The sequence below is a fragment of the Bos grunniens genome, chromosome 2 (assembly GCF_055505025.1).
Source record: "Bos grunniens cultivar Pamir isolate PY7600 chromosome 2, Bosgru_T2T1.0, whole genome shotgun sequence".
Lineage (NCBI taxonomy): Eukaryota > Metazoa > Chordata > Mammalia > Artiodactyla > Bovidae > Bos > Bos grunniens.
In genome coordinates this window covers 15,359,303-15,385,313 of record NC_141166.1, presented here as the reverse complement: position 1 = coordinate 15,385,313, position 26,011 = coordinate 15,359,303, and the positions used below count along the sequence as shown (strand labels likewise).

At 47.9% G+C, this 26,011-nt stretch overlaps 1 protein-coding gene across 7 annotated transcripts; it reads right to left on the bottom strand.

Annotated features, from left to right (window-relative positions):
- Positions 1-3,116: 3,116 nt before the first annotated feature.
- TMEM39B (transmembrane protein 39B) lies at positions 3,117-22,589 on the bottom strand. 7 transcript variants are annotated; one of them, XM_086333968.1, is made up of 10 exons: positions 22,426-22,539; positions 20,457-20,583; positions 19,728-19,947; positions 19,281-19,363; positions 19,083-19,166; positions 18,623-18,777; positions 10,216-10,552; positions 8,631-8,818; positions 5,133-5,253; positions 3,117-3,537 (listed from the first exon to the last, which is right to left on the bottom strand). In XM_086333968.1, the coding sequence occupies exons 5-10, from the start codon at positions 19,134-19,136 to the stop codon at positions 3,295-3,297; spliced, it is 1,098 nt and encodes a 365-aa protein (XP_086190094.1). In that variant the 5' UTR covers positions 19,137-19,166; positions 19,281-19,363; positions 19,728-19,947; positions 20,457-20,583; positions 22,426-22,539; the 3' UTR covers positions 3,117-3,294. The 7 variants fall into 7 exon arrangements, with proteins under 7 accessions (XP_086190094.1, XP_086190136.1, XP_086190113.1 ...); XM_086334010.1 differs by lacking the exon at positions 19,281-19,363 and having other exon boundaries at positions 20,457-20,591; positions 22,426-22,589; XM_086333987.1 differs by lacking the exon at positions 18,623-18,777.
- Positions 22,590-26,011: the final 3,422 nt, after the last annotated feature.

Below are 26,011 nucleotides of genomic sequence, written 5' to 3'. Positions count from 1 at the left end.
GGCAAGGTAAAGTGACTTGCCCAAGGATATAGAGATAAGGAAATGAAGAAATCTAAAGTAAACCTGATTACAATCCTATTGGGAGATAAGTAGAAAAATGACACTGGTGCCAGGCTTTATAGTTGACAGAGCGCTTCATTTATCCCTACTGCGAGATCTCTGCGGGCAGAGGTCGGTTCTGTATCCTTTATTACTGCTCTTCAGCACCTAGCACAGTATATGGGACAGTGTATGTGCTCCATAGTTAAGTAAAAGCTAAGTCGCTCAGTCGTGTCCGACTCTTTGTGACCCCGTGGACTGTAGCCCACCAGGCTTCTCCGTCCGTGGGATTCTCCAGGCAAGAATACTGGAGTGGGTTGCTATTTCCTTCTCCAGGCGATCTTCCTGACCCAGGGATGGAACCCAGGTCTCCTGCATTAGAGGCAGATGCTTTAACCTCTGAGCCACCAGGGAAGCCCATAAACGTTTATTAATGTGCTCCATAAATGTTTATTAAATGAATAAACAAATGAATGAACAGACCTGTGAGTTACAACAAGGAATATGATCTCCTTTTTTGGAGATGAGGAAATTGAGACTCTGAGGTTCAAGTGTCTTTTGCTGTTGTTGTTGGCTGCACCCTGTGGCGTGTGGGATCTTAGTTCCCTGACCAGGGATCGAGCCCTCATCCCCTCTAGTGGGGAGACTGTAATCTTAACCACTGAACCACCAGGGAAGTTCCTTATGTGCCTTTTGAATCATGAAATTTATGGCTGGTACACATCAGACCTCCCTTTTTGCATAATCGCATTCCGTTCCTCCTGTTCCCCACTTCAACACACAGAGGAAGGCTAGTCTTTAAGTCATGGATCCCAAGAAGGAACTATCTTTTGGGAGCCAAGGTCCTGTCACAATAAATTGCCATCTCTAGTTGTGTACCCAGCCTATTGACAGAAGCAACTCAAAAAGCTAGTTCTAGGATTCGGGGTCAGGAAAGGGAGCCTTATCTTTCTCTTCCTACTGCCGCTGCTCAAGGTCAGACCCCTTTGTTCTCTGCTGGTCTGTTTTAGCTGTCTCCACACTGGTCTCCTGTGTCCAGGTTCTCCCACTTGCACCCACTATTTGGCTATGGTGAGTCTTAGTTGTGGCACTTGGGATCTTTAGTTGCGGTATGCAGAATCTAGTTCCCTGACCAGGGATTGAACCCAGGCCCCCTTCATTGGGAGCTCAGAGTCTTAGCTACTGGACCACCAGGGAATTCTCCCCACCCCTACCACCCCAATCTCTTTAAAAGCAGACACCTTATCATGTTAGGCTGGTCCTTACTGGCTTCTTGGGCAACTCCCCACCAGGCAATCCAGGCTCCATCCATATTTGGGAAACCACATTTCCCCATGTATGCTCCTATCTTCTTTTGTGCCTTTCCATACGCTTTTTAAAAAGTATCTTTGTTTTAGTTATTTACTTTTGGCTGTGCTGGGTCTTCCTTGCTGGGTGCCGGCTTTGGTTGTGGCAAGCAGGGGCTACTCTTTGTTGTGGTGCGTGGGCTTATCATTGCAATGGCTTCTCCTGTTGTGGAGCACCAGCGGGCTTAGTTGCTCCAAGGTACGTGGCAGCTTCCCCGACCAGGGATTGAGCCCACGTCCCTGCATTTTCAGGCAAGGTCAGCCTATGTCCTCTCTGCTCCCTAGTGCCCTGGACACACATTTTCCTCAGCACTTGGCACCCTAAGTTGTTCACGAGGTCTCTCTCTCTCCTGGTTGTCTATGGAAGAGACTGTATCTTCCTCATCTTTGTCTCTGTCCCAGTGCCTGGCACAATGCCTGACTCAACAAAAGCACCAAAAACATTTGCTGCAGTGTCTGTCTTCTATGCACCACCAAGGGAGTGCCAGTATAACTTGTGGCTGAACAAGGGCTTAGGGGACATGCTCAGACTAGATGAGTGTCTATAACTGTGTCTCTTTTCCTGCCAGCCCCTGAGCCCTCCATCCTATGCTCCACGGGGACCCAGGAGGGCTTCCAAGCAGCTTCATTTCCATTCTTGCCCTTGGCCTTGCTCACATCCCCTCCCTTGTTGTTCGGTTCCTAAGTCTTATCCAACTCTTTGGGACCCTGTGGACTGCAGCATGCCAGGTTTCCTTGTCCTTCGCTGTCTCCCAGAGTTTGCTCAGACTCATGTCCATTGAGTCAGTGATGCCATCTAACCATCTCATCCTTCTTCTTCTGCCCTCAATCTTTCCCAAAATCAGGGTCTTTTCCAATGAGTTGGCTCTGTATCAAGTGGCCAAAGTATTGCAGCTTCAGCTTCAGCATCAGTCCTAATGAATATTCAGGGTTGATTTCCTTTAGGATTGACTGCCTTGATCTCCCTAGCCTACAGCCATTGAGCCTCCCTGATCCAGTCCCTGCAGACCTTTCCAGCTCCAACCCACCTCTGCCCTACTTTCCTTATCTTCCCTGTTCTAGGAACCACATTCTGCTTACCCTCCCCGGCTACACCAGAATGTTCCAAATCTCTTTGCTATTGCTCTGCTTGAAGCACCTTTTCCTCCTCTTGTCCCCCTGTGAAGTGGCTGATACAACTCAGACTGTCCCCTCCTCCAAGAAGTCCAGAGAGCATTCAGTGTTCTCTTCCGTGAGCTATTCTGTACCTTGTAACTGTTATAATCACCTGCGTGTAGTGACATGTTTGTTTCTATGTCTCGGCATCTTCACCATCTACCGTGGTACCTGGCACGGAGCAGGGTCTCAGAGACAGCGTGCTGAGAATCAGGACATCACATCAGGATAGCAGTGTCATCTTTCAGAGGGTTTTGGGGCCCAGCTCTACTACTTCCTAGCTGTGTTACCTTGGGCAAGTCACTGTAGCTCCCTAAGCTTCTGTTTTTCTTCTATAGGAGTGACAGCACCTACCTCCCAGGGTTGTCATAAAAATGGGATTAAGGATAGTCCTGTACTACATGGAGGGCAGCCTCTGGCATACAGCAGCTACCACTGCTACCTTGATCTCTGGTGTTTCCTCATCCTTTCTCCACTGGAGAAGGCTGCACACATGGGGCTTCCTGGCCCAGAATCCCACACCTCTGCTTGCTGCCTGATAGGCAAGAGGGGAAAGAAATACAAAACACAGGCTTATTGGGAGTATAAAAATAGGACTTTTTTTCCTCATAATCACATCAATTATCAAAGAAACAGTATGTAACAAAAATACAAAGCTCTGGTGGATTTTTTTGTCTGTTTTTGTCTTTTTTTGCCCCTCACCCATCCCTCCCATACAGCTACTTCCCAGGGAGCCCCTGGGTCGCCCTGGGGCTCAGGAGAACCGGTGGTCTAGGTCCCTCTGGGAGTTGGCCGAGTACGAGTAGGCCTTGCCCAACACCAGGCGGTCCCGGAGCAGCTTGAAGAAGGCGTAGTAGTTGCTGAAGAGGATTAGCGCCAGTGAGATGGTCTGGTGCCACTTGTCCGAGGACATTAAGGAGTACAGCTGGTAGACGATGACCGCGCCCTCCAGCAGCAAAAGGATGTTCAGGATCCGCAGGGGTTTGCTGAAAAAGAACTACCCAGGAAAAGAGTAGGCATGGACTGGAAAGTAGGCTCCAGAAATCTGCCTCTTGGATGGGGGTGCTGGGTGGCCAATGAAGGGCTCAAGCTCTTGGGGCCCCATGCAGACTTGGGTGGAGAGCTGGACTTCATGGGGTTGGGTATGGACCTTGTCACCTCTGCCTTTATTTGTGGGCCGCTGCCTCCCTGGGACTTCTTGGTGGTCCACTGGTTAAAACTCCACCTTCTAATGCAGGGGGCATGGGTTTGATCCCTACTCAGAGAACTAAGGTCCCACATTCTGTGGGTACAGCCAAAGAAAAAAAAAAAAGATGACTACTGCCTCCTACATAGTTGTTTAAGATCCTGATCAACTTCTACCTTTCCCCAGAAGCTTTTCTTGAGAGGTCTGGTTTGTCCTATCAAACCTTTTCTGGTTGAAAAGCAGTATGTGACCTTCTGGGTACTGTCAGGCCTGAACAATGTAGTATCTTACGACAAAGACATGTAAAGTTATTAGAGACTCCACAGCTTGAGTCCTTCACTACTGTGTGCGCAGCATTCCTCGGCTAGGCCAGAAGCTTCCAGGGAACATGGACACATATCACTCTTCCCTGATGTCCACAGGGCAAGGTAGAATATATAGGAGTAAGAAAAATTTTCTGATCAATTTGAAAGAATGATCAACGTCCAGGGATCATGATTCTGCAGGGGCCAAGGTACCTAAAACCTCAAGAACTAATTACAGGATGGGAGGAGGAGTGGCAAGGAACAGGAGTCCAAGAGACCAGCAAGCCGGGCTCAGCTGTGCACCTGACAGCTGCAGGACCTTGGGCAGGTCCCCTTCCTGTCTGGACCTCAGGTTTCTCTACTGGGAAATAAAGAGATGAGCCCAGATCTGTGGTTTTCAAACTGTGTTCCTTGGAGCCCCAGGTTCCAGGGGGGTCTTTTAGGAGCTACTGCAGTGTTGAGCAGGACGTAAAGGGAGTTCCAACCCTTTCAAGCAGAGCTGCACTGTGAGGTCCTATATACTGAACTTTAGTTTGACTGCGTTGGAAGAAAGGATTCTGACAGTAAAATAAGTAAATGAAATTCACCAGCCTAGATGATTTTGAGCAGCCCTTTCCATTGTGCTGAGTCTATGAGTTAATACCATTAGTTCCCAGGTTTCCCAGTAAGGCATCCTTGGAACAAGTTAAACTCTTTGAGTCGATTTCAATACCTGAAAACTGGGACAGCCCTGGTACTTCTCTCTTACACAGGGTTCTTTCTGATGAAGCCTCAACAGGAGGGTACATGGGAAGTGCTGACCACAGGGCCTGGCACACAGTAAGAATGATGGCTGTAAGGATTTTCACCACCAGGAACCCCTCCTTTCATTGTATTATCTTCTCCATCCAAAGTTTTCAAAGATCTGGTACCAAGTGCGCTGTAGTGGTAAGTGATAATCTGTATACTGTCCTTGTGCACTGCACAGGTGCACTCTCTTCTTTTGGATTTGGGAACTATGGAAAATAGCCTCCTCTTGCTATGACATCACCTTCCTGCCCAGCTGGCCCTCCTGCCCTCTAGATTAGGCACCACCCCTCCTTCCCAGCGGAGGAGACTCACGTGGAACCGGAAGTGGGAGACGTCAGAGGGAATGGCCACATTGTAGTGGCCCACTGCTTTGTAGACGTTCTTGCTGTGCTTCACCAGCACTCCCTGTGGCCACATGCATTCTTCAGTCCACCTGGAGGCACAGTCCAACAGAGCCCCTTATGTCCAGCTCACCCACATGAGGAGATGCAGACAGACGGGGCATGGGGGAACCACCAGGCTCTACTCTCATTTCTATCACGTAGATACAATGACTTTCCTTTTCTGGGTCTTAGCTGCCTCTTCTGTAAAATGGGTTAAGAATCACGAGAAATTCACGGCACTGGAGTCAGAAGATCTAGGGCTGACACTCATGTCTCTGACAGATTTCAAGAAAACCCTTTTCCCTCTTCCCTGGGGTCATTTTCTTCATCTAGCCTCCCGTCAGCCTCACTTCTAGCCTCCAGGCATTCCACTGCACAACTGCCCAAGTGGTGTTTGTAAAATACCAAGATGAGCCTGAGTAGTTTCTCCTCAAAACCCTCTGAAGGCTTCCCAGTGCCCTTGGAGTCAAGCCCCAAGGATGTGTTCTGGCCGCCGAGGCCCTGTAAGGCCTTCCATGACCCACACCACACAGCGCCTGCTCAAGCCACCCAGAACTGCCTCTAGTTCCTCCAGCATACCTGACTGCTCCTGTTTCTCCATCAAGGTGCTCCCTCTAGCTGCAATGCCCTTCCTGACACCTTATCCTTCTGGCAGGCTCTATGCTGCTGCTGCTAAGTCGCTTCAGTCTTGTCCGACTCTTAGAGACCCCATGGACTGCAGGCCACCAGGCTCCTCCGTCCATGGAATTCTCCAGGCAAGAGTACTGGCGTGGGGTGCCATTGACTTCTCCGGCAGGCTCTATGTCATCTTTCAAAACCCAATATCCTTCAGAAAGTCTTTGTCAAACTCCCCACAGAGTTCAGCATCCTTTAAATGGTTCCTGAAGCTACTGCTATTGGTTTACTTTCCCCAATGTGTTTTCATCTATTTATTTCCCTGTATCCCTCACTAGTCTGGGAGGGCTGAAAGGAAGGGATGGCATCCAGTTCATGTCCGTGTTCTCAAAGCATGCCACACAAGAGGCCTGGCACAGAGAGGCCCCCACAGGGCATGTGAAGAAGGCTGTGAGACCAGTGAATTTTCTCCCATTGTTCTTTGAGATCTCCCAGAAACTCCAAAGGGTCCTGGGCCAGTTAACTGAGAATCACCGTCTCCAAGAAGCTCAATCTCATTGAGCTATTGATTCTTTCATTTAAAATACAGTTACCATGTTATTTCGCAGGTTTGATCCCTGGGTTGGGAAGATTCCCTGGAGAGGGAAATGGCAACCAGCTCCGGTATTCTAACCTGGAAAATCCCATGGATAGAGGAGCCTGGAGGGCTACAGTCTAAGGAGCGCAAAAGAGTCAGACACAATTGAGTGTGCATGGGCGCACTCACACACACACCCCCTCCATGTCATATGTAACAATACCGATGAAATCACAGAGAATATGCAGAATGAAAGAAGCTGGGCCCAAGAACATCTACTGATTTACTTTATGTGAAGTTGTAGACCAGAGAAAACTAGCCTATGGTGAAATGAAATGAAAGATGGTTGCCAGAGAGAGGGGGTCCTTGGGAAGGGCAAGGAGGAATTTTCTGATTCTTTTCTGATTGGCTGAAATTTTCTTATCGGCTGGAAATGTTCTGTATCTTGATAGGGGATGGGTTACATGGTGTGTATGCCTTTCATCAAAACTCAAAGAATTGTGCACTTTTTAAGACTTACACATTTCAATTGTATGGAAATTTTACCTTAAAAAAAAAAAAACCAACAAAACAACTATACACAAAAAACACAAAAAATCTGCTGTGGACCTATCAAAAGCCAGGCATTTTGCCAGGAGTGAGGAGATGGCCAAGTGCTTGACAGACAAGGACCCTGACCTCCAAGAGCTTTAGTCCTGGAATGATGGGCAAGTAACCAAGCAAACACAGCAGAAAGTGTTAGGTGCAATGCTCATAGTTCTGTGGGGGTGGGGGAGCGCAGAGCAGGGACACTGAACCTATCCTGGAGGGGGTCAGGAAAAGGGTTCCTGGAGGAAGCCATGTGCTAGAGGATGAATAGGAATTAAGCAGGAAAGGAAAGTTGGAAAGGCCATTTGAGGCAAAACATGTATCAAATTCAAAAGTCTGGGTACAGAAGTACAGACAGAATTTGAGGATCTGAAGAGACTGGGTCTGGCTGGAGCAGAAGATAAGTCGGGTTAGGGGGAGAAATGAGGCAGAAAAGGCTGGCAGGAGCCAGTTCATCATGAAATGCCATGTGAAGGAGCTTGGATCTTACCTGCAGATCATGGTGAGCCATGGACAGGTTTATCCTTGTATTTAGCCATGTACTATCGTTCTCTTTTCCCCTCATCTCAGAACCTTAAGCTAAGCCAAGCCCCAATTCGGCCCATTTGGCAATACCCATCTGCTTTCTGAACCACCTGGATAGAGGAGGGACCTTGACTGGCATGGAGGGCCAACAGCAGGAGGCTGAGCCTCTGTGGCCTCCCTCTACGAACCTGTCCTAAGGGCCTCTTCTCTGCCAGGCCTCGTGCTGGGCCCAAGACTCAGATATGATACAGGGGTGGTCCCAGTCTTGAGGACCTTCCAGTCTAATGGGGGAATACAGACAGAAAAATTAGCATAAGTGGGGTGTAAATACTATGAAGAAGGGCTGTAGAAATGCTAAGCACCAGGAAGGAGGGGCCAGGCTGAGGGGAGGACAGCCCAGCCCCTCAGGGCTCCTGAGCACCGTGACATTGGCCTCCGCTCTGATTGCGATGCCACCCTGCAGCTGGGCCTCTTTTACCCCACTCAACCTAACTCTTTGTGTACATGCTTATCACCCACACCTGCCTGTGTACTCCTCAAGGGGTCAGATCTTAGCTCTTTCCTCCTGCGGCTCTACTTCCCTGGCCAGGTTATGACATCAACTAACACAGCACCATATCCTATTAATCAAACTGAGGTTTCTTTAAGGCCCACCTTGGAATGGGTCCCTCCACTGTTCAAAAACCTTCATAGCTCCCCTCTGCCTAGAGGTCAAAGTCCAAGTTCCTTTGTACAATACACAGCACCAAGCCTGGGATGGATTAGGTAGATGCAATGCTTGCTGAAACAGTAGACGAGCCAATGACCTGAGTCAATGATAGGTGAGTGGAAGGAGGGAAGTAATGAATGAATGAATGAATATATCAGCCAAGGAATGAGTACTTAAGTCAGCGAATGAGAAAGTTGACGAGTCTAAGAATTTACTACCTGCCCCTTTCCTATCTCCAAGACACTGCAAGTTACCCAGGGACAGAGGGCATGTCCTTCCTGGGCCCTGCCATATTCTACTCTGGCTATGAGGCTTAGCATACAAGACATGCTCAGTTAACTATTTGCTGACTGACTGAATGAGCTGATGGCAGGGGCGGGGTGGGGCTGGGGTTGGGCCGAGGGCAGACTCACGGGTGCTGCAGCACGTTGGAGCACAGCGCCGGGTCCACCTTCTGCCAGCAGCCCAGGTGGGCAGCGGCCTTGTGCAGCAGGTCGCAGTAGCTGGCAGGCAGCAGGTGCTGCATGAGGATCACCGAGGTGCTGATGGACACCAGCAGGAAGAGCTCGCAGGACCAGCGCTTGTCATAGTAATGTGTGTTCTGGAGGCAGTGGGAGGTGAGTGAGACCACAGACACCCGTAACGGCCTCACGCCCTCCCCTTCCCTGACTCCCTCTTTCCTCGGAGATCAGGACAGCCCTAGACAGACCTCAGGGTGGCCTGAGACCAAAGATCAAACACCTAACAAAGGCAGCTTAATCATGGGCTTAAACCTTGTGCCCACTACTCAGCTTCCTCTTTTTTTTAGGGGGGGTAAGAAATAGATATATTTAGAGAGAAATACAATTCACAGAGTGTGGGCCAACCTAGAAGGCAAGAGGCCTCAGTTTTCTACAAAGAAAAATTACTCTCACTCTGAGCCAGAGAATAGGTCCTGGGATTCAACAGAAATGAGCTCACATCTTGGCTCCGCTGCTTAGTCACTATGTGACCTTGGGCAAGTCACTTTACTTCTCTGCAGTCTAGTTTCCTCATCTGGCAAATGAGGATAAGAGTAGCCACCTCTGAGAGGTGTGAGGAGGATACTATTACTCAAGAAAGCTCTAGCATGTTGCCCAACAGACGTGAAGTCTTCTCAACCCCCAATCCGTCAGCGCAGCCCATCCTGGGAGAAATGTGATGAGCCGGCTAGGGATGTGCCTTCCCAGAAGGCGGCAAAAGCCAGAGGTGGAGCATAGGCTTTTGAAGTCACCCAGATCTGGATGAATCTGGCTTTTGGACTTAATGATAGAGTGGGACGCTGTGACGTGCCTGGGCCGAAACAGCCACACCGAAATACAAAGTGAGTCCTTTCTGTTTTCAAGTATCAAGAACCATGCCGTGTGCCCCTCACTGGCTGGGCAACCTTGTGTGGGCCATGTTCGTTCAGCAAGCCTTCTTTTTTCCACTCTGAAATGGAGGCATTTGGGATTGACATGTATGTCCTACTATATATTTAAAATGGATAACCCACAAGGCCCTACTGTGCAGCACAGTGAACTCTGCTCAATGTTAACTGGCAGCCTGGACGGGAGGGGACTTTGGGAGAAAAGGGATACATGTGAATGTATGGCTGAGTCCCTTTGCTGTCCCCCTGAAACAGCCACATCATTGTTAATCCGCTATGCTACTGCTAAGTCGCTTCAGTCATGTCCAACTCTGTGTGACCCCATGGACAGCAGCCCACCAGGCTCCTCTGTCCACAGGATTCTCTAGGCAAGAATACTGGAGTGGGTTGCCATTTCCTTCTCCCTAATACAAAAGAAAAAGTTAAAAAATATATATGTAAATAAATAAATTAAAAAAAGTGAGGCAGTAGTCACTCTGGCCCTCGAGAGAACAGATGGGAATCTCATCAAGAGCAGCAGCCTCGTTTCTCCAAGCGGGAGGGCTACTGGAGCACAGGCAGCAGGTGGGGTCCCAGACAGACCCCTCCTCTCCCTGTGCTAAGCTACGCACCTTCACGAACCAGACAGGCACAAAGGCCACGTAATAGGCGCTCAGCATGGCGCTGACCAGCACCTCCTTCATGCGCCAGTTGAAGTCCATCTTGAGGAACTCCACCTCACTGCGGATGAGGCTGGGCGACAGGCAGCAGGCGTGGGTGGGCATGGCATCGGGGCCGTACAGCTGCTTGGTGTGCTGCTTCCACGTCTCCCGCAGTGTCAGCAGGTAGTCCCGGCTCCGAGCCAGGCCACTGACCGCCTCCCGGGGACCCATGGAGGCCACGTGGCTGAAGAGGTTTGTCTTGCGGAGGTCGCAGTTCAGCTGCAGGAACGGAATGTACATCCCAAACCTGCTGGGGAGGACAGTGGTCAGGGCAGGCCTGGCCATGGGCCAGGATCCCAACCCTTAACCACCCAGGGAATCTTCTTTCCTCCTTGGGCTTTAGCTCTCCTGGCTGCTCCGAGGGGAGATTCTACCAGTCCTTAAAGCTATCCAGCCTCCCAGCCAGTGATCAGTCATTCAACACCTGTGTTAGCCCCGCGCACGGAACAAGCCCTGTATGGAGTGGCGGGAATACGGTAGGAGACAAGACCCGAGTCTCAGCCCTCCGAGTCTACTGCTGTGCAGCAGAAGTCATAACACCACACATTCCCTGGGCACATCCTGTGCTCCAGATGCTGCACTAAGTGCTTTACATGCACTCTCTTCTGTTTCTCCTAACTCTGTGTTAGGTACTGTTATTTTGTGCCCTTTTCAGCAGAGGAAGCTGTGGTTCAGAGAGGTGGAGGAGGGGCTCTGGAAAAGTCACACAGTTAGTAAGGAAGTTATAGAACTGGGATTCAAATCCGGAACTGGCTGGTACCCGAAATCAAGACAGACACTCAAGAAACACTAAAAGCAATTCATTAATTAAAAATGTACATGCTTCCACAAAAGAGAGGTAGATGTGGCCAAGAGTGCCTATAAGGGCAGCTCTTAAGTTTACAGAGAGGGACAGTTCAGGAACAATATTTGCTGTGTGTCTATTATGTACTAGGCACTGAAATAGACCCTTAAACAGTATAAACCCCTTCCTCTGAGGCTTAAGTTAACCTTAAGTTAAGGGATGGAGTGTGTGGCTAATATAATTTAAGGAGAAAATTAGACAGACTCACAGCTAGGAAGAGTAGATAACTAAACAAGGTAAGTGCCAAGCACAGCACATGGAATGTCCTTATAGGTTCTTTTTACAGGCATTCCTTGTTTTAGCTTATGCTATGCTACATCACTTCAGTCATGCTGGACTCTTTGCAACCCTATGAACTATAGGCTACCAGGCTCCTCTGTCGATGGGACTCTCCAGGCAAGAATACTGGAGCTGGTTGCCATGCCCTCCTCCAGGGGATCTTCCCGACTCAGGGATAGAACCCATGTCTCATTATGTCTCCTGTATTGGCAGGTAGGCTCTTTACCACCAGTGCCACCTGGGAAGCCCTTCAGTTCAGTTCAGTTCAGTCGCTCAGTCGTGTCCAACTCTTTGCGACCCCATGAATTGCAGCATGCCAGGCCTCCCTGTTCATCACCAACTCCCGGAGTTTACTCAAACTCACGTCCATCGAGTTGGTCATGCCATCCAGCCATCTCATCCTCTGTTGTCCCCTTCTCCTCCTGCCCCCAATCCCTCCCTGCATCAGAGTCTTTTCCAATGAATCAACTCTTTGCATGAGGTGGCCAAAGTACTGGAGTTTGAGCTTTAGCATCATTCCTTCCAAAGAACACCCAAGGCTGATGTCCTTGCAGTCCAAGGGACTCTCAAGAGTCTTCTCCAACACCACAGTTCAAAAGCATCAATTCTTCGGCTCTCAGCTTTCTTCACAGTCCAACTCTCACATCCATACATGACCACTGGAAAAACCATAGCCTTGACTAGACGGACCTTTGTTGGCAAAGTAATGTCTCTGCTTTTCAATATGCTATCTAGGTTGGTCATAACTTTCCTTCCAAGGAATAAGCGTCTTTTAATTTCATGGCTGCAGTCACCATCTGCAGTGATTTTGGAGCCCCAAAAAATAAAGTCTGACACTGTTTCCACTGTTTCCCCATCTATTTCCCATGAACTGATGGGACCAGATGCCATGATTTCTTAGTTTTCTGAATGTTGAGCTTTAAGCCAACTTTTTCACTCTCTTCTTTCACTTTCATCAAGAGGCTTTTTAGTTCCTCTTCACTTTCTGCCATAAGGGTGGTGTCATCTGCATATCTGAGGTTATTGCTATTTCTCCCGGCAATCTTGATTCCAGCTTGTGCTTCTTCCAGCCCAGCGTTTCTCATGATGTACTCTGCATGTAAGTTAAATAAGCAGGGTGACAGTATACAGCCCTTAAGAGCCTCTCAATTTTCCCAGGTCCTCAGACATAGCTCCAGAAGGGTCCCTGGGCTGCCACCAGGAGCTACAGCCAATGAAAATTCTACTTTTTCTTATCTATAGTAATGTTCTCTTCCTTTATTCTGAACTTCCAAGAGGGGACATAGTGTTCTTAGGCACTCATATAATTAGCCTCTTTGGGTTTTTGCTTCTGATCTATCTAATGGGAATGCTACTACTTTCCCTGCATTAAGATTTAAGTAAGATAACAGATAGGGCTTGCCTGGTGGCTCAGATGGTAAAGAATCCACTTGCAATGTGAGAGACCTGGGTTCAATCCCTGGGTTGGGAAGATCCCCTGGAGGAGGGTATGGCAACCCACTCCAGTATTCTTTCCTGGAGAATCCCCAGGGACAGAGGAGCCTGGCAGGCTGCAGTCCATGGGGTCGCAAACAGTCGGACATGATTGAGTGACTAAGCACAGCACAGCAGAAGATAACAGAGAATTTTGGTCAAGAGCATAATCTTTGGGATCAAACAGGCCAGTGTTAAAACCCCAGCTCTGCCACTTACTAGTGCTGTGATTTAGGACAAACTATATAACCTCTATGAGCCTCAGTTTCCTTAACTTGCTTTAAGTGACATAGCTTGTATTGATTCTCTATTATGCTAGTGTTTTCACAAATACTCTTTCATTGATAATCTTCATAACAATGCCCAGCATGGTGTCTGGCCCAGAGTAGAAGAGCAGTACGATTTTGTTTAGAAAAGAAAGAGGCCAGTGATTCTGTGGGACAGAAAAGAACACTGAAATGGGATTCCCAAAACACTCCTCAGGATGCTCGGTGGGAATGAGGGGGTGGGCACCCGCACGAACACACAAGGGCTCAGGCTCAAACTTAAGGACAAGTACTTAAGAATTGTCCTGGCTTTGCCGCTAAGAAGTGCAGATACAGTTACATTATTTGATAACAGCAAATGGCTGCTCCGACAGGTCAAAAGTTAGAAACATCTTCACATGCGTTCTCTTTCATCCTCTCCATCCAAGATGTGACAGTATCCATGTAGAAAGTAAATAAAGAAAAGTAGAAAATAAATCCGTATCAGCAAAAAAGAATGGGAGTGGGGGTTATCAGTACATAACTGATTCTGACAAATTTAGATGGCAGATGGAAACATGTTGACAAATGAGGAAGTCATCATCTACAGCAGCACTGTCCAACAGAAATATGAGAGTCACATATATAATTTTACATTTCCTAGTAGCCACATTAAAAAAAGAAATTAACTTTATACTCTATTTTACTTAACCTAATATATACAAAATATTATCATTTCAACATATAAAATAATTATTTGTGATATATATGAGATATTTTACTTCCTTTTTTTTTGTGCTAAGTCTTCAGAATCTGGTGTATATTTTACACTAATAGTACATTTCAATTAAAACTAGCCTATTTTAAATGTTTAATAACAATAGGCAGCTAGAAATTACTAAACTGGCTAGATGGTCACGAGAGGGCTACACTGGGGGCAGGAGCTGATCTGTCCAGAGTGACCCAGCAGAGACTGGCTTGAAGTGGGCACCTTTGATCGAGGGTAGAAGTAAGAAGCAGGGCTGAACAAACTGGATTAAAAACAATCTGTATTCATGAGTCATTCCCTTTATTCTCCTACACAACTTACACAACCCGTCCTGAAAAATTCTTCCCTAAAGAGACTGAATAAACTGGGAATTGAGGTTTTCAGTGGGGGCATTCCAGAGTAATACCTCTCTTCCCCTCTCTCGTCTATGGGGGCCCACAGCTTAACAACTGGCACCTTACTCACTAAAGCAAAGTCTACCAGCCAGTGAACCCTGCCCACATACTCAGAACTCCCAGTCAAACCTCCCATTCAGGTATACAATGGCAGAGGGAGACAAAAATGCATTCCAAGCTACTCAGTCCTCCACTTTTTTTTTTTCAGGTAAGAAGTGGATTTATTTAGAGAAAAACACTCCACAGACAGAGTGTGGGTCATCTCAGAAGGCAAGGTCGGCCTCCACTCTTAAATGTAACCAGACAACCAAAGAAACTAATATGCTTAGCAAACTAGCAGAAACAGGAAAACCGATTCCGTGGAGAGACAAAACTGAAGGGACACAGGAGATTTTAAAAACAAGAACAGAATGCTATGAGAAAAGATCAATCAGAAAACAAGAGGCCTCAGAGATGAAAAACAAGATTGCTGAAAAATATCTCAATAAAAAAGCTGGAAGATAAAGTTGAGAAAAATCCCCCTAAAGGGAAAGTAAAAAGAGAGAGAGAAAGACAGCTAGAGAAAGAGAGAAATCAAGAGGGGAGGGAGGAGAGGAAGAAAAGGAGAGAGATGAAAAGTATGACAGACAATGTAAGAGAAACAGACAAGCAATCTATGAGGTCTACCACCCGACGAAGAGAAGTCTTAGAACAGAAAAAAATGCAAGGGGAGATAGTAGAAGACAATTTCCCTGACTTGAAGAGACACCCAAACCTCAGGGTTAAAAAAGTCCTAAAGTACTGATAAGACGGAACGACAAAAGCTCCAAATCAGACACATTCTTGTGAAATTTCAAATAATAAAAAGATAAACAGAATATTTTTAAAAGCTTTTAGAAAGGAAAAAAACAAGTCTTCTACAAAGTAACTGGAATCAAACTAACATCAGATTTCTCATTAGAAACACTGGCTGCTAGAGACAATGGAGCAACATCTTCAAAACTCTGAGAGAATATGAATTTGAACTTGAAAATCTATATTAGGCCAAACCATCAATCAAGTATGAGGGCAGAATGAAGACATTTTTAGACATGCTAGGAAAAGAATGTATATACCTCCCACATAACCCTTGTTAAGGAAATTACCTGATAATGCACTCCAGCAAAATAAGGGAGAAGACCAAGAAAGAGGAAGACATGGGATCCAGGAGACAGTAGATCCAACCCAGAAGGGCAGCGAAGGAAAGTCCCAGGCTGAGAGCTGCACAGCAGGCCTAAAGAGCAGCCACTCCAGACTGGAGCAGGAGGATGGAGGGCTCCAGGAGGGATGTCTCTGGGGGGAAATATGGACTCTAGGCAACAGGAAGCATGACTGACAGGCTGGATAAACTTGAGGATATGTTCAAGGCCCATCGTTCTTTTGTCAATGAGAAAAAAGAAAGGCAATTAGAAACTCCAAGAAAAATAAAAGCTATATGAGAAAGTTACAATCTAAATATGAAGCAAACTAAAATGTGGCATGATTTTAAGCAATTGATGGAACGTAAGGAAAGAGAAACCATTTGCCTTTGACACTAGGAACATTCTTTTTTAAGAGGCCCAAGATTAGAATTCAGGAACTACAGCGAAGCAGTATCTTTCTATGTACACTACTCAGTCCCGCAGTGAATAACAGCCTCATACTCATAAAAATATCAAGACCACTTATTGGTTTTTAATCTTTAGAATTAGCCCAAAGAAGACTTAAACATGACTATGTAGGAGAATGTGAATGTCAAATGTGACACAGCTGCCAGGAAGTGACAGGAGGAAGAGGGGAGGAAAAGAAATGATGGGTAGGGCTCTGAATACAAGGGTGACTCAAGGGATTAAGACACTGACTAGTGTTGATGGAATAAAAAATACTAACATACTCATATTATTGAAAAAGAGGACCAACAGGAAACTGAAAATAATAATAATTGTCAAATACTAGGAACAGCATGGATAGAAAGTGAACTAAACCTTCCACTGTCACTGCAGGAAACTGATGGACATGTGCATGTAGGGGTGGGTGTGGGTGTGTGTGTGTGTGTGTGTGTGTGTGTGTGTGTGTGTGTGTGTGGTATGCTTGTCTATAAAGAACACTTATTTCCAGGATATATAAGAAACCAGAAACACTGGTGGTTACCCCTCAGAAGGGAAACTGGGTAGTAGCTGGGAAAGAGAAGTCAAAGGAAGGATTTATCATTCTACATTCTTTTATATATTTTGCAATTTTAATGATGCAAACCTATTACTCCACTATAAAATCAATCAATAAATATTTAAAGAAATAAAAGCACAAGGATATTAGAATTACGGAGGTGACTCAAAAAACACTTAAAACCAGAAACAGTGAAAGAGGTTGCCTATGAGAAGTGGGACTAAAAATCTGGAGGGTAGAGTTAAAGGCTGTTTTCCATCATAAGTTGTTTTTAGCTGCACTGCATGGCTTGCAGGCTCTTAGTTCCTCAAATAGGGATCGAACCTGTGCCCTTGGCAGTGAAATTGCAGTCCTAACCACTGGACCACCAGGGAATTCCCATCATCATCAGCTTTTTAGCACTACTGGATTTGATCATACATTATATATACTTGTCTCATATTAATAAAAACTCAAAAAGTTAAATAATGTAAAATAAAACAAAACATGAACACTGGGTAACATTTGAGTAGTGTCCAGAAAGGGTTGAATTAAGGCAATTTTTAACATTTCTTTCAGTACAACCCTGGAGGACCATTTGTTAATATCTATCTATAGTGTAAAATATGCCTTTTGGTGCAGTAATTCTACTTCTGGGAATCTGCTATACAGAAATATTGGATAAATGTGCAAAGATGTGCAGAAGAATGTTCCCTGCCTCACTGTTTTCAACAGAGAAAAGCTAGAAACAACTCAAAAATCCACCAATAGAATACAAAACAAAACACACGGTGCAAAATTTACTCAATGGAATATTGTGCAGTGAAGAAGTGAAGTCACTCAGTCGTCTCCAACTCTTTGCGACCCATGGACTGTAGCCTACCACTCTCCTCCATCCATGGGATTTTCCAGGCAAGAGTACTGGAGTGGGTTGCCATTTCCTTCTCCAGAGGATCTTCCCGACCCAGGGATAGAACCGGGTCTCCTGCATTGTAGGCAGACGCTTTACCATCTGAGCCACCAGGGAAGTCCTATGGAATACTATGAGGCCATTAAAAAAATGAGACAGACCCATATATAGTGTCATGGAAAAATATCCACCTTATATGACCATGTGAAAATGTAATAAATTATGCAATATCATGCATAGGGATTAATCCCATTTCTGTTTTAAAAAAATGTACGTGTGTGTACTTGCAGAGGAAAAATGTGAAAGGACACACTGCAAAGTACAGTTTTCTAGAGGACTGAGATTATGTGGGATTTTCATTTTCTATGTTAAAAGCCTCTGTAAAGTTTAATATTGTTATATGACACACATATCTCTGACGATTAAAACCCAGTTATAACTAAAGCAAGTGTGACTGGGCTCCGATCATGACAGTGCCCTTTTGGTCATGCAGGGGAGAGAAAGAGAGGAGTTTCCCAGGAAACAGAGATGGACTGGCCTGAAGAAGTTCATGATCCAGAAAGCCCAGGGGTTGGGAAATGACTGTGAATGCCCCGGCAGCCAGGAGCCTGCCCCAGGAACAGCCAGAGTGCAGGTCTTGCCAAAACTCTCCCCAGTTCCAGGCCAGGAAGGGGCAGGCCTGGGCTTCTCCCAGACACCGTCTTCCCTCCTCAACAATCTGGGTTCTTGCAAGATGAAGGAAGTGGGCGAGCAAAGTAGACACACAGACATACAGATATGCATGTGAAGACACATGCACGCACACACACACTTCATTCACAGACATCTACACAGAAACACGCACACACACACAGATGTGTGCATGCACACAGACCTGGGGGAGACACCGAGAGGTTACACAAACACCAAGACGCACAAAGAAACAGAAAGAAGCAGAGAGAGAGCAAAGGAAGAGAGAGCAAGACGAAGCCCGTGCATCCCTGCTCTGGAGCTGTGGGAGACACACCCAGATCTGAGCCCCCTTCTGACCTCCCCTTCAATGGCACCTTGGGGAAATTAGGCCTGCCAGCTGTTTCTGCTCCTGCAAAAGAAGGCTAATCATCCCAAGATCAGGATGGTGCTATCGGACAGTGTGAGAAGGTTCTGTTGCTGCCTGCCTGTGCGTCGGCTGGGCACAGGGGGGCCCGGGGCCCAGCCACTCTTGGGGCAGAGGTCAGGAGCAGGTGCTGGGCAGTGAGGGGTGAAGTGAGGGGTACTCACGGATAGCAGAGGAACAGGAGGTTCAGGAAGGAGTAGGTCCTGAAGAGGTGAATGAGGGAGCGGCACAGACTCCAGCCTGTTGCCGTGAGAACGGTGAAACGGGTGAGGAACAGCAGGATGGAGCGAAAGAGGGTGACCTTCCCCCTCTGAGAAGCCTGGGTCAGGGGAGATAGGACGGGATGGGGCCTTGGATGGAGGTCATGGGGGCTGTGCCCAAATCCCACCCAGCATGGCCCACGATTCCCCCCGCTGCAGGGTGGGCAGAACCTGTCATGGCAAATCCTTTCCCTGGATGCCCAGGAAACTCCAAGAGCCAACAGGATGAACGCTCTTCACCAAGTTCAAAGGGAGCCCCCAAGGAAAGGCCTCAGGGATCAAGGGCTGGGTATGCCTCCGTGGTGCCCCCAGGGAGTAAAGGGGAGTCCCAAAGTCCCCAGGCCAGCCTCTGGGACCCAATCACCTCCTTCACGATGGACCCAATGAAGCGGCGGCCCAGAACGATGGTGGTCACCATCAGCAAGTTGAAGTCGATCAGGTGGAAATTCTGTCGGGGGCAGAGGCTGGGGGTCACGTGGGCCCCCTGCCCATATGTGGGCTTTTCACATGCCCACCTCCCCCTGCCCAGTCCTTTCCATTGGGACTGTCCCCACTCTCTGACCTTCACAGGCCTCCAGCTGAGTCAGACCAGGAAAATACCTAGAGGAGTGGAACAGGACCCAGAGGAGGGAAGTGGGACAGTCCCTGGAGACAAGAGAGTGGTGTGTGAGCCCTCCTGCTCTGCTCACCCGGCCCCTGCCCCGCTCTGGCACAGAGCTCATTCCTCTCCTTGAAATAACCATGTATGCCTGCTCCCCCACAGGACTTAAGACTCTGTGCTCCTTGACACAAAATCTGAGTCAGATTCATCTCTGCTGCCCTTACGGTGTGTAGAGTGGTGCTGAGCACATCGGGGTGAGTGTTCAGATGTCATCGGTTCCTTTTACACCTCCCATGCCCAGTGTGAGGCCAAACACACAGGGTGCTGGGCGAGACAAGCTAAACTGAAACCAAACGTGTCACTCACTCAGGTACACACACACACAGCGGGGCCTAGCTGGGCACCTACCAGGGAGGTGTGGGAGGGCGGGTGGGAGGGCGGATACCACCACACTGTCTTGTAGATGTTGATGTAGTGGACGAAGAGGGCTATGAGCTGGCAGAAGAAGAGCTGCAGTTCAAACAGAATGCTGGCCTGGACTGGCAGCTCAGGGATCTTGCAGTGCTGCAGGGGCACGACCGTCTGGGTGGCCAGTGGAGGGCTGGAGAGGCCCGTCCCCGAACTGCTCCTGGGGGTGAGAGGGCACAACATCAGGAGCTGACCGGAGAACCCTACCAAGAGGGGCTTCTGAGGCACAGGACTGTGGGGCAGGCTCAGAAAAGCAGCTGACAGCAAGGATGGATGGAGTCCTCCTACTTCTTCTGCCTCTCAGACAAAGAAGCTAACAGAGCCTTTCCCTATCCCTCCCTCATCTTATTCAGGCTTTCCAACATTTCCCAGGAAGGAAAGGAAAGGTGAGGAGAAGGGGGCCCAGAGAGGGGAGACAACTTGTCCAAGCCACCAGTGAATTAGGAGCAGAACTGTGAGTGGAATCCAGGCCTTTGGGTTTTTTATATTATGTCCCAAGTTACCTGTCCCAGGGACTGCCCTCACCCAGGGACGTTTCTTCTGATCCCTGCCCTTTAAGCCCCCATCTGGCATCTGGGGTATCACATCCTAGGGCTCAGTCAAGGACAGCTCTGTCCAAACTGCTCCTCTGAGCCCACAGGGAAGTGCAAGAGACAGCAAGTAGTTTACCTGGTGCGGGAACGGACACTGGTGACCGATGCGCTGGAAGTGTGGCCCCCACCCGAGCCCCCAGAGGATCCTGGCTCACAGAGTGGATTTCGACAGTAGGATGTCCTGTTGGGACCTCTTCGTCCTCCTGTGGGGCTCAACATAAGGTAGATCCTCAAGCCAGAAGGCATATATCAAGGATAACAACTTGGTGTCTCATTTCTTCACTCAATCACAGAGACCCATGATCGGTTCCCCTGCCTACCACTTCAAACACATCTCCTGCCATTCTCTGCCTCGACCCCATGCTTCAGCCAGCCTGGTCTTTATCTCCTTGGGCAAACCAAGCTTACTGCTACCTTCTGAGCTTAGAGTACAGCATTTCCTGCCATTCTGTAGGTATCTGCCCCCTTAACTCTCTATCTTATTTCCATTTTTCTTTTCACAGTTCATTCTTCATCTTATTCATTTGTTAACATATTTACTGCCTATCTTGGCAGTAATGGAAGGTCAGTGAGGTCTGTCTCTTTCACTGCTGTATCCCCTCCCTCTACCACAGTGCCCAGCCTAAGAGTAAGTGCTCAATAACAACATGTTGATGAGGGAAGAATCCAGCAAGGTAGATTACCCAGATTAGTAAATTCAGTTTACATGGAGTCACAGGTGGTATGGGGGTCTGGGTCCTGTGCTCTTTGAGCCGCTATACGCAGCTCCTTTGGGATACTACTACAAGTCCCTGTAGGCTTAGGATTCCTCCAGGACCCGAGATCTGGCTTAATGGGCATCCTGAACTCTCACAGTCAGGATTCAGGGCCTGAGCAAGTGTCAAGGCAGAATGGCATGGTTGTGAACCTAACACACAGACCTACAACCTCTTTTTCTCGGCTGAGCAATTTAGCCCAAGCTCCCAGGTCCTGCAAAAAGCTCCTGCACAAAGCCCCTAGGCAGCACCCCAGTCCCAAAGTTATGTGTGTGCTCAGTCACTTAAGTCGTTTCCGAAAGTTAATGTGTGTTCAGTGAGACCCCATGGACTGTAGCCTGCCAGGCTTATCTGCCCACAGGATTTCCCAGGCAAGACTACTGGAATGGGTTGCCATTTCATTTTCCAGGGGATCTTCCCAACCCAGGGATCAACCCTGTGACTACTGCATTGGCAGGCAGATTCTTTACCGCTGAACCACTTGGGAAGCCCAAAGTTAAAGCCTTGTTCATATCTCTTCATGACTGCACAGCAGCCTCCACAGACACACACAGCCCTTGCCCTAGCTTTTCTGCCTGGAAGCTTGTCCCTAACGTCTCCAAAAAAGTTCTTGTCCAGGAACTTTGCCCCAACAAGCCCCAGCAGCGCCAAAGCTCTGTTCATGTGCTACTGTACCTGGCTTAGAAAATCCCACACAGGCCACCCTCAGTCCAAATGCTCTACCCACACCCACTCTCCTCTCTTTAGAAGCTCTGCACCCACATATAGCCTCTCAGCCCAGAAGCCCCGCCTACACACAATTGCCAGCTCAGAAAACCCGCCCACTAGCCAATAGAAGCTCTCTCTGCCCAGAAGCCCGGCTCCAGAGGGGGCTCCCTTCATCTGGAAGGTCTCCTTTCCGCCCCACCTCCCCAGTACAAAGCCCCTACTGCCCAGAAAATCTGCCCCTGCACCAGAGCCTACAGGTTAGGAGCTCCGCCCTTAGCACGAAGGCCACGCCCACCGGCAGCCCCGCCACGCTCTAGCTCGGGACCCACTCTAGTGGGTCCTCATCAAAGCCCCCAGGAACCTCCACATTTTAGAAGCCCCGCCCACCCCTCCAATGTCCCGCCCCCACAACAGAAGCCCCACCCGCAAAACGACAGGAGGGGGCGGGGTCTCCCTGGGCCCAACATCCCCTCCCCCTCCCCTCGCCGGGATCCTGTCCGCGTGGGGGAGCAATTAGCAGCCTGGCCATCCTGACCCCGGAGCCCGCCCGTTCCCGGGCCAAGCCCGACCCGTGCCGCTCACCCATCTCCTCCCCCCGGCGCTCTCCGCTTCGCCGCCGCAGCTCCTGCGGGCAATATGTCGGAGGCGACGGCGGCCGGGAGAGGACTAACCGCCGCAGCCCAGTCCCCGGGTATCAGCTGCGCGCTCCCGGCCCGCCGCCAAATTTGCATACAAGGCGGGCTAGAAGCTGGGAGCGCGCTTCTTAAAGGGGCCGTCCTGGACAAAGGCAGTGCCGCGCGCTCTTTGTCTCGCGATCTCCCACGCCCTTCCTGCAAATGCTGCTGGAAAACCCGAGAGGGAGGAGAACCTATCTCCATCTCTTCCCTTATCTGCCTTCTCCTAGCGCCTTTTCAGGGCCGAGGGAAGGGGCTAGAACCTCATCTCGGTTCCTGCATCCGTGGGTGGTCCACTGGCTCTTCAAACTGATCGCGTCCCAAATTGGGCTTTCATCTTTCTCTTTGGCCTTACTGCTCTTAGTCCATCCCAATGAAAACTTGGGAGTCATTTCCCCCTTTTCCTTCTACCGCCTATCCAGTCTTCCACCTGGTCTTCCTGATGCTCAGTTCAGTTCAGTCGCCCAGTCGTGTCTGACTCTGCGACCCCGTGGACTGCCGCTTGTCAGGCTTCCCTGTCCATCACCAACTCCCGGAACTTGCTCAAACTCATGTCCATCGAGTTTGGACGTCGAACCACCTCATACTCTGTCGTCCCCTTCTCCTTCTGCCTTCAGTCTTTCCCAGCGTCACGGTCTTTTCTAATGAGTTAGCCCTTCGCATCAGGTGGCCACAGTATTGAAGCTTCAGCTTCAGCATTATTACTCACTTCTGAGAATATGTGAGGAAGAATATCCTTCTTTCACTACATTAGTTCAAATCCTGATTCTGCCAGTTCCAAGACTTGGAGTCCTGTTTCTTGCTCTTTATTGGTAACTTTCACCTTACAGGGCTTGGTGAGGATTAAATGGAATAATGCATGGAGAACAGAGTCTGTTTTGATAAATGTTAGCCGTCATTACTGTTAAGATGTATGGCAAGCACTTAACCCAGAGGGAGCTCTCAATAAATGAGCTGTTACTAGTAATTGTTACCATTTCTTCCCTCATAAGACCTCTAAGTTGTCTCCATCATCTGGTACCTCCATCAATTAGCACAGTGTTTGGCACATAATAGACAACAATATTCAATTAATTAAGTGATTTAGGTATTTAATTAATAGAAATTCACAAAGCTTACAGTTAAGTGGGAGGAGGTCGGTGTAAAAATTATAGTAAAAATCATTAGAAAGGAATGACTGAAGTGGAGGAAAACAGGAAAGGGGGATGGGAGGTTGTAATTTTAAACAAGGTAGTCAGTAGGTTTCATAGAGGTGACTTTTGAACAAACACTTGAAGGAAAGAGTGAGTCAGTCATGTAGATATCTGGAGGAAGGGGGCAGTCCAGGCAGGGCCCTCAGTTACAAGCACCAAGCACTCCTGATGTGTTTAAGAAACAGCAAGGAGGCCAATGTGGCTTGAAATGGAATAGACATGAGAGTCAGACATGAGAAAGAATGGACCTGTGGCTTTTACTCTGAATGAGATGGGCGCTACTGGAGGGCTTGAACTTCCTTTTTTAAAGAATCACTCCAGCTGTCCTGTGAGAATAGACTGTAGGGCAGAGGGGTGGAATCAGGGAGACCAGGATGCTATGGCAGTGATCGTAGCAAGAGATATTGATGGTTTGTACCAGACTGGGTAAAATGAGTCATGATTGGAGTCTGGATTTGAAGGTAAAGTCAACAGGGTTTATTGACAAATTTGGATAGGTGTGCAAAGAAACACAAATAGGTGTGCGAATGGAAGAAAGAGAAGATGATTGCCCCATGGTTTTTAGCCTAGGCAAATGGAAATATGGAGTTTCATATATATACATCTATTAAATTATAGAGCTATATTAATAAAAAAGAGGCCTTCCTTTCTGGGGAAAAAGAGGCTTAGGAAGGCAGAACAACCACATCACAAAGCAGGTCACAAAGTAGGGTAGAAACCAGGGCTGAAATTTCTTTCTCTAGCCAAAGAAATTCTGGTTAGAAGAGCTGGTTCTGACCTCTTTAGAGTACTGAATTTGAAGTGTATCTTGTTAGTTACTGAATCCCCAACACGTGGCAACCACCTGGTGTGTGATAGGTATTTATTTGGGATCAGTTCAGTTGAATTTAGATAGTGGCAAACCAACTCTTGAAAGGAAGCCAGTTGGTAAGGGAAGCTAAAGGATTTCGGGAATATTCCATAGACAATGACTGAAGCTGGGCCATTCCTGGGAACTCATTTTAACTCAGGTCAATAAACATTTCTGAGCATCTATTATATGTTGGCCAGAGGATACAGAGGTGCTGCTCATTAGTGAGAGAGACGCTGAGGAGAATCAATAAATTATGACCCAATGTGATAACAGCAGCAGTATGTACCAAGTTCAGAGGTGGATGGAAGATGACTAATCTTTACAGGCGAGGTAATCAATGGAAGGCTTCATAAGAGATGACATTAGAGCTGGTTTCTGAGAATAGAAGTTTGGCTGTTACAGTCCTCAGGGTGGAAGCAATAGCTTGAGTCTGGTAATTGCCTTACTGGGGCTGGTGGCAGGGGAATGTCTTGCTGTGCATCTACTATGTGGAAGGTACTTGACTTTGTACATGGCAAATACTCAGGAAATGTTTGCTGAATTGATTTTTTTAAAACATTTAAAAATTTTATTTAGTTTTGTTTGCACTGGGTCTTCATTGCTGCTCGTGGGCTTTCTCTAGTTGCCACGAGCAGGGATTACTTGTCTTTGGGGTGCACGGGCTTCTCCTTGAAGTGGCTTCCATTGTTGTAGAGCACAGGCTCTAGGGCATGTAGGCTTAGTAGTTGTGGCTTATGGGCTCTAGAGCACCGGCTCAGAAGTTGTGGTGCACAGGCTTAGCTGCTCCGTGGCATGTGGTATCTTCCTGGATGAAGCAGAATTCTTATCTACTTTGCCACAAGGGAAATCCTGCTTAATTGATTTGAGGGTGTTCAACTAACCCAGGGTAAGGGGTGAAGGGCACTCAAATGGACCACTATGCATGTGACCCGTTTACCTGCGGCTCCTGCTCACCTTGTAAAGGTTGACTACTGATTTTACCTGCCCAGCATTCACTCCTCTTTCTTCTGATATGAACACTGATTTTCCCTTGGGAATCTACCCTTCCTCCCACTCTCTCTGTCCATGAAGTTTAGGGTGGCTGCCTTAGTTCCAGTGTGTGCAGATGCCCCGGGCCTGACAAATCAAAGCATTCCATCCCTGCCACGTCAGGCTACAGGGACTGGCTGGTGTGAGGGTGGAGGTGTGTTAGTGACCCAAGTTTGGCCAAATGAGATGCAATCCTAGGACTTTTGCCACAGCTATTGGGAAATAAAATTTCCCCCCTGTGAGATGGCTAAGGAAATAAAATATAAACTTGAAGTTCTTGGTGGTTATCTTGCCACCTTTTGGGGAGAACTTAGCTGACAATGAAAGAAACACAGAAAAGTTAGAGAGTCAGGAGTCATTTTCTTAACAGCATCATTTGATCCAGGTATATCTGAAGTCTTTATGGACTTTTCTGTTAC